Source organism: Temnothorax curvispinosus, unplaced genomic scaffold (assembly GCF_003070985.1).
Source record: "Temnothorax curvispinosus isolate PA1 unplaced genomic scaffold, ASM307098v1 QBEX01006133.1, whole genome shotgun sequence".
NCBI lineage: Eukaryota > Metazoa > Arthropoda > Insecta > Hymenoptera > Formicidae > Temnothorax > Temnothorax curvispinosus.
In genome coordinates, this window is record NW_020215913.1 from 92835 (window position 1) to 100600 (window position 7766).

Consider the following 7766-nt stretch of genomic DNA (forward strand, 5'->3'; position numbering starts at 1 on the left):
TGTGTATGTGTGCGCGAGGCGATTAAACTTCAAAGTAAAAAACTTGTCAACTTTTTAAACATGTCAAGTTTCTTTGGATAACATACAAATCGTTATCTAAATTTATTGGTACATTTATAACAGCGTCGCGCGTTTTATTTTCTTAAACTCATTATTTATTATTATTTATATATTTATATATTTATATTTTTATATTTATTCATATATTATTTATATATTTTATATATTCAATATTTTCTAAATAATATTTACAGAGTGTGCGGAGATTAGGGTCATGTTAAATCCTTATGTCAAAATGTTCCAAGATATCTTGATCTCATAAATTTCGTAAACTTGAACAACATTGTAAAATAGTTCGGCTCAGCTCGGCTCAGCACTAATTCGTCACATTCATAAAAATTAAACGTGACGTAAATGTCACGTGACAGCTCGCGATAACGCATTTCACAGTTGTGCATATAAAGTTGTGCTGCATTTCAGTCGTTTTATGTACGTTATCCGCGCGCGATCCCACGCGACAAAGATATACGGCAACGTGAATCTCTCGCATGCGCTGCGCTATGTCGACACTGCGTCTTCGGTTAGACGTAAGGATTTTTTGGCAATGCATGTGCGTCCTCGTGTCCCTGCTCGTCCTGGCCGACGGCTTGTTCATCGAGTCCAAAGAACTTCTCGTCAATACGAAATGGGGCTTCGTCCGCGGCAAGTGGACCAAAACCGTGCGTGATCGGAGAGTCGCGAGTTTTCTTGGGATACCGTACGCTCTACCCCCGCTAGGCGAATTAAGATTCAGAGTGCGTAGTTATTTATACACGTGCGCTTATCACTCTTTCTTTTATACATGCCTCGATAATAATATGTAAGGGTTAACTCATCTGATTACATTTGATTCTTGCAAAGATTTCAAAGAAATCCGATGATTTTTTTAGCAAATAAAAATTGTAATTGAATTGTATATAAAAATTTCAGTTGCATCTACCTACATCTTAACTAAAATACGTCTAAATTGAGCTCTAATCTAATTAAAATAATTAGATTATATAATGAATGATTACATAATGAATAGTTATATAATTTTTTGAAAGAACCCGCAACGATGGAATCGCATGTGGACGACAATTCGCGACGCTACGGTCGATGGGTCACAATGTATGCAACTTTCTAAGGAAGGCAAAGTTGTTGGCAGTGAGGACTGCCTCTATCTGAATGTCTACGTTCCCTATGTGAGTGATGCAATTACAGTTATACACAAATATTATCGCTAGATATCAATCACAATAATTGGAATACGTATAACAATAATAAAGACAATCCAATAATAAAGCCCTGTGAATGGAGATAGTCTCGTAATCAAATAAACAATCAGCGTCGCGCGTTATTTTTATAGTTCTGCCAAAAGTGTCAAAGCAAATAGAAAGTTACAATGTTCCAAGAATGAACTCAATTAGACTGCGAGGTCTAACGGCTCATGTAATGGCTTAACAAGCTTAATTAAATCTAAACGGATCAAGGTTACATTGTTATTGCGACATTCTGCGGTTTTTACGTTGAAAGTTTAACGCAACATTTATTAAATATTTCGTTCCTCCGTTCGTTTATATATAACAATTTTGTGTCACTTTGTAATTTTATCAAAAGTCTTCGTAGATTTCAGACAGACAGCAGAAATCCAAGAACCTACCGGTTTTGGTCTTCGTCCACCCGGGTGGATTTATGGTGGGAAATAGCAACAGCAAATTGTACGGGATGGATTATTTGATGGATCAGGATATAATTCTCGTCACGATGAATTACCGACTTTCTGCTTTAGGTGAGGAAAAAAGAATTATCGATCAGTCGACTTTTTCTTTATAATAATGCGTTAGACGTATTGCAAATTGAAGCGTATTTAATCAGGCGATATAGGTCTTATTAATATACAATAACGCGATAACGAGTCACAGGGTTCTTTTTTAATCACTTAGGGTTTTTTAGCACAACGAACCAAGTCTCGCCGGGTAATTACGGCGTTAAAGATATAAAGATGGCCCTCGAATGGATACAAGAAAATATTCATAACTTCGAAGGGGATCCCAAGTCGGTGACCCTTATGGGGCAAAGTGCCGGTTCAGCGGCCACTCATATTCTCGCTCTCTCAAATAAAACCGAAGGGCTCTTTAACAGGTACATTTTGCAGAGCGGTTCTGCTTTAAGTACATGGAGTGTTCACCCTCGAAGAAGGTATAGACGAGTGTGTTTGAAATTGGCGAAACTCGTCGGCTGCCAGCTGAAAAAAAAAGACAATGACGTAATCGCGTCGAATGAAACGACCACCGAAAATCCGAAAGAAGAAGATGTAAGTACGAGCGCCTACGGCGACACTTCGGACTACGAAGTGAAAGATGACGAGGAAATAATGAGATGCATGAGAATGGCCGATGCGAGAAGAGTAGTGAACATGACGCAACATTTCGTAAGTGCCATTAGTGGAGTTATAAAAACGTCGGTATATATCCAATTACGGTAGTTTTACATTACTTTGTGTCAGACTGTTTGGAGAAATCATCCAGCTTATAACTTTGGCCCCACATTGGAGGATGACTCGGAGGACGCTATCCTGACGATGCATCCATTGAAAATAGTGAAGAACGGACTGTTTCGCGATATACCGGCGATATTTCAAGTCGTCAAGGATGAGGGTTTAGTAAAGTCAATCGGTAATTTTCCCTATAATCTTTGTTGTAGGTTGTGTTGGCGGTAGTTTTTCATATTATTATTAGTCCCTTACACATTAGATACTCTTTTATTAATCTTGGCCTGTAACCACTTTCTCATTGTATTATATAACCTTTATTATTATGATAAAGCAGGCTTTTATATACATATATATTAATTAATATCATCGATTGCTCTAAAACGTTACACTTGTCTTAATAATATTTAATAATATTTAATGTAAAGTCGTCGCGCAAATTAATTAACAGCGTCGGATAATTTTCTCAGATGAAAGAAATGTAGTTACAATTCATACTATTACATTAATTAATCTTACATTAAATAAAGTTAAAAGTCTCATTTTACATATACTTTCAGAAGATACTAATTTGACGTTAATAAAGAAATTATTACTAAATTTTTAACTAAATTTCGACGCCGCGAAAAAAATCTCGACGGCATTCGCGTCCACGTTCGTATTCTTTTCAGAATTATTCACAAATGCTACGGCCGAGGACGAACTGACGAAGAATTTTGAAGAATATTCGCCCTACTTCATGGAGAATCATGAAGCGATTACCAATCGTAGCGCTTTCGTTTCCGCGTTACAGGATTTTTACTTTAATGGAAATGTGTCGGGTATCTCGGACAGGCAACGACGGATAAATAACATTACGGAGGTGAGTTCGCGGATGAATGTGTAGGTAACGTTTGACAACAAGATCAAATTTTCTCCAGATGATGGGTGATAGCGCATTAACATGGCCGATGTTTCAAGCTCTACAATATCAGTCGAGAATAGGAAATTCCAGCATTTATTTTTCCTACTTCACGTATGAAGGCACGTTTTCGAATACCTTCAGTTTGGACACGTCGAAATATTATGGTATGTCATCTGTTACAGCAATTTCCATAACATCAGAGAATAAACGGTTTAGATTAACTCTTAACAAGATCTCTCGGAGTCTGAACTTTATCTCCTCTCATTAGTAGGCAAGATAAATGATTAGAAGTATCGATTTCAACACGATAATATTTCTCTTCTAGTTCTGTGCTTCTAGATACTTTAGATGTAGCTAATAAAAATCATTATGTTGGATAAAGCTATTCGAAAATCAATATAATAAAGACAAATCTGAGAAAGTTTTTATTCGCAGATCTTTATATCGCCTTTTCGGTTTTATATCAACACCCGAAAGTTAAGCGTTTCTAATAACGAATTCGGTTGGACACACTATATAGTGCGTATTAAAGCCGTTGTACACTTATTCTAATATTTAAATTAAACTGCAAATATCTCGACTGATAAAATGCCTAATATATTTTACCAAATAGCATAATAAAAAAGATTGAGGATTTCGTGATTTAACTCGTTTATATTAAACATATTACACTTCACGTTGATTTGTGTGCATCCAACCGAATTCGCTATAAGGCACTTACGAAATTAAAAGTCTATTCCTCCAGGTGTTTCCCATGGTGACGATTTAAACTACTTATTTCCCACACTGAATAATAAGTATCGCAATTTGTTGCTGCACAATACGGAGAACGATATTACTATGATTAATATCCTAACAGAGATGTGGACGAGTTTCGCGATAAAAGGGTAAATATAATTAATTGCATTACGTTATATTATTACGTAATAATTATTGTTATTATTTAAATATCTTCATGGAAGATGTAACATTTAATCTTTTTGCGTATAAATCTACTCAGATAGCACAGGCAATCGTTATGAACTCAAAAAAGGATTTACCTTTTCAAATTTTTTTATGAATTCGCGTAATTTGTTCGAAATGAATTGAAAAAGAATCCCTTTTTGATATTTAAAAGAAACTGCGAACGCTAGTAACGTGCGCTGCTGCAACGCGGCTACGTGCGCCAGTACCTTCTTGTAACCAAAAATCCTCATGCGCCAGGATAAAAGGCGAGAGCCTGTGAGACACTTGACTCTAATATTTTTCGTGATACCTTCGAGAGAGATATCATATACAGTGCAGAGATGGCAAAATGCACTAATACATTTTATGTTCTTTCTGATCAGAACTGGATCAGAAGATTTCTGATAAATCTTTTTTGGATAAATCATGAAGAATTCTTTCTTATTCTTCTTCAGATACAAAATAGCGCTCCGATAAAGCTCTATTGGAACAGTATCTAAGCATAATACCGAATTTATTTCGAATTCTTAAAGAGTAGAAAAAAAATTTCTTTGTATGTGAAGAAGCAGAATTGATGACATAAAAATGAATTTCTTTTGAACGCTTAAAGACCCTTGCACAATGCCAGGCAACAGGCAATAGGAACAGAATTTCCGATGCTTTGGATCTCTATTCTCTATTGCCTATACCTGACCAATCACTAAAAGCGCCATATAAAATTAAATCACTGTGATTGGTCAGGTGCAGGCAATAGAGAATAGAGATCCAACGCGTCGGATATTCTGTTCCTATTCTCTGTTTCTATTATCCGTTGCCTGGCATTGTGCAAGGGCCTTAAGAGTCATTTTAGAACAGAAATGACACGGAGAAAGAATTTATTTCATAAATCGGAAATTTAAAAAGAATTCTCTTTCAGTTCGCCTTGCTATCTGGGTAAGCGTTACACAGTAAAAAATCGTGTCAATTAATTAACATTTCTAATTTGTCAACAAGTAGCACACAATGAATGAGTCATTTTAACTTAAAATTAGAGTGAACTTTCTGGGACATGTAAAAAACCTTATAATTACGTCTTATTTTTTACTGTGTATCGAGAAAATCTGTAGAGCGCCAACAGATCCTAAAAATTTAATAATTATTTTAATTGTATAATTTCTCTAAAATGAAAATTCTTCGAGCGTTCTATTTCTGTACGTCACGTTCTATTTCCGTTTGCGATGGCATCATGTCGCATGATCGCGCGTCATCCATTCAAAGCCGATCGGAATACTAAATCGCTAGGAAATTTCGTTCTACAGCGACGACCGGATGTTCTTACTGATCGTGATGTTTATTACATATACAGGATCCCGAAAGCGTGGATGATCCCCGCGTGGCCCAGCTACCACGATCATCACGAGTTCATGAGATTCGGGATTGACAAATCGCCGGAAACTGTGGTCCAAACCGATTTCCTGTCTAACAGAATGGAATTCTGGGAGAAGTTGATGCCCAACGAATCGACGGAATCGATGAACGACGTGTTTGTCAGCGAACCGGAGGAGGACGTACCTACCAGTAACGCGATCAATCGTAGATTATCAGTTCAGTTTGCATCATTAGCAATAATTTACTTCTACATATGAACAAAATTATCCTATCTACGCTCGAGAGGATACATTGTACAGCAAACATACGATAAATCACATAAATTATGAGCTGTTATCGAGCAAATTATTTCCGCGCATCTTATCGCACATATTGTTAAACGATTTTTCCACACGGGCGGTTTAAACCAATAAAGTTCAAATTATATGTCAAAACTGCCTGCGGTATAAATGCAAAGAGAAAAATACACGAATATAAATAAATAGATGTAGCTTTTGTTTAATACACGAAATTATAAAAAATATTTATCTCGTGAAATACATTTTCACTGTTGTAGTTGATATAATATTATGTGTTATTTAAAAGCGCCAAACGTATAAACGTATGCGCGAGAAAATATGAATGCATCAAATATGAATGTAGAAAAATATAGACAGAACATATACGATTCGTTATTTTTTTTTGTGGTTTAAGATATTTGAAGTTCGATGCACTTTTCGCAGAAGCTACTTTTACCCGCGCCGGTAAAAAGTAACGATGATAATAAACACGGGGCGAAGCTGTTCCGTTTATTACCTAACGCTTATCTCTCTCGCGGCACGAGAACGATACGGTTGTTAATAGCATCGATAAAGTTTCGAAAAAATACATAAATAGAAATGTTTTGAATTTAACTGTGTAAATAAATATTCAGAAGCAAGCTTACGTTCACTGATCCGAATTACGAAGTTTTCAATTAAATACGCGTTATATTTAAATACACATAAAATAGTATTTTAATAGGTCGAAAATATCATCTTCCCCGTTTTCTACCACTCATATTTTTATAATGTTCCTCACGTGAACACAAAATCATGACTAGAAGACATATCCATGACCGCCCCCGAGAGTCATTCGCGTTTCCGTCTGCAATTACCGCCGAGATTAACGTCATCAAAAGTCCCCGACGGTCGGTGCCGTCGCGGCTGTTGCATTAAAGGGAGCTCTAATAAACGAAAGGCATAATGAAATTCGCTGGAAATTAAGTTCGCCACGCGACGAGTTAACGCGCATATAAAATATGCAGCTCCCAGTTTTCCCGGGTATACCTGGAGCGCGCGAGTGCGCGCTCGGGGAAATTAATCATCCGCCCTAGGCAACCGCTGTTTGTCTTCTTTCCGTTTTCCATTCCGTTTCCGGATGTATCGCGGGAGGTGCTCGCCGCCGCGAAGGAGAGCGCGAGCGAGAGTGAGAGACGACGGCGAGGCGAGACGAGAGAGGGAAGGAAAGAGAAAGAGAGGCTCAGACGTCCTCTCGAGCAATGATTATGCAACGATGAAACGAAGACAAACACGGTGCCGCCGTCTCGCCCTCGGAGCACCACCACCGCGCCGCGCCGACGAGACCATATCGTCGTGCCTCTCTTAAGGATGAAAAGTGCTAACAGCCATGTAAATCCGCGAGATCTGGGGACTCTACGTGGATTATTGTACGGCTTTCGTCTTCCGCAAATCTCAACGTGACGCAGCGAGATAAGTAAAACTGTCGACGTTTCAGTGATGCATTCCGGTAACTTACACTTTCCCTTAGGCGAAAAGAATCTAGTCAACACTGTAATTAATACATAACGTAAATTGTTGCAGACGCGTGTTTTATTCATTCATATTAACTGGAGTTTTTCAAACATTATTATTAACATATTATATGTGTGTCGCGTTTGCAAGCTCGTGAAAACTGAAATAGCGAGCGCGAAATTAATGAAAAAGGAAAAAAGAACAGTTTGGTAATCAAGCGCGAATAACAGGCAGGGAGAATGTTATATATTAAATTTTAGCCGGA

At 37.4% G+C, this 7766-nt stretch overlaps 1 protein-coding gene across 1 annotated transcript; it reads left to right on the plus strand.

The window, feature by feature from the left end:
- Positions 1–457: 457 nt before the first annotated feature.
- Positions 458–6391, plus strand: LOC112455495 (esterase E4-like). The gene is made up of 9 exons (XM_025017452.1): positions 458–794; positions 1086–1223; positions 1648–1810; positions 1965–2452; positions 2528–2696; positions 3184–3374; positions 3433–3580; positions 4162–4303; positions 5707–6391. The coding sequence occupies exons 1-9, from the start codon at positions 549–551 to the stop codon at positions 5984–5986; spliced, it is 1965 nt and encodes a 654-aa protein (XP_024873220.1). The 5' UTR covers positions 458–548; the 3' UTR covers positions 5987–6391.
- The last annotated feature ends 1375 nt before the right edge of the window (positions 6392–7766 follow it).

Excerpts from the sequence above, each read along its gene's own strand:
- LOC112455495 (XM_025017452.1), top strand. The coding sequence starts at position 549 with ATGCGCTGCGCTATGTCGACACTGCGTCTTCGGTTAGACGTAAGGATT. Across the intron at positions 1,224-1,647 it reads TGAATGTCTACGTTCCCTAT|ATTTCAGACAGACAGCAGAA; the intron begins GTGAGTGATGCA and ends AAGTCTTCGTAG. Across the intron at positions 3,375-3,432 it reads GGATAAATAACATTACGGAG|ATGATGGGTGATAGCGCATT; the intron begins GTGAGTTCGCGG and ends AATTTTCTCCAG.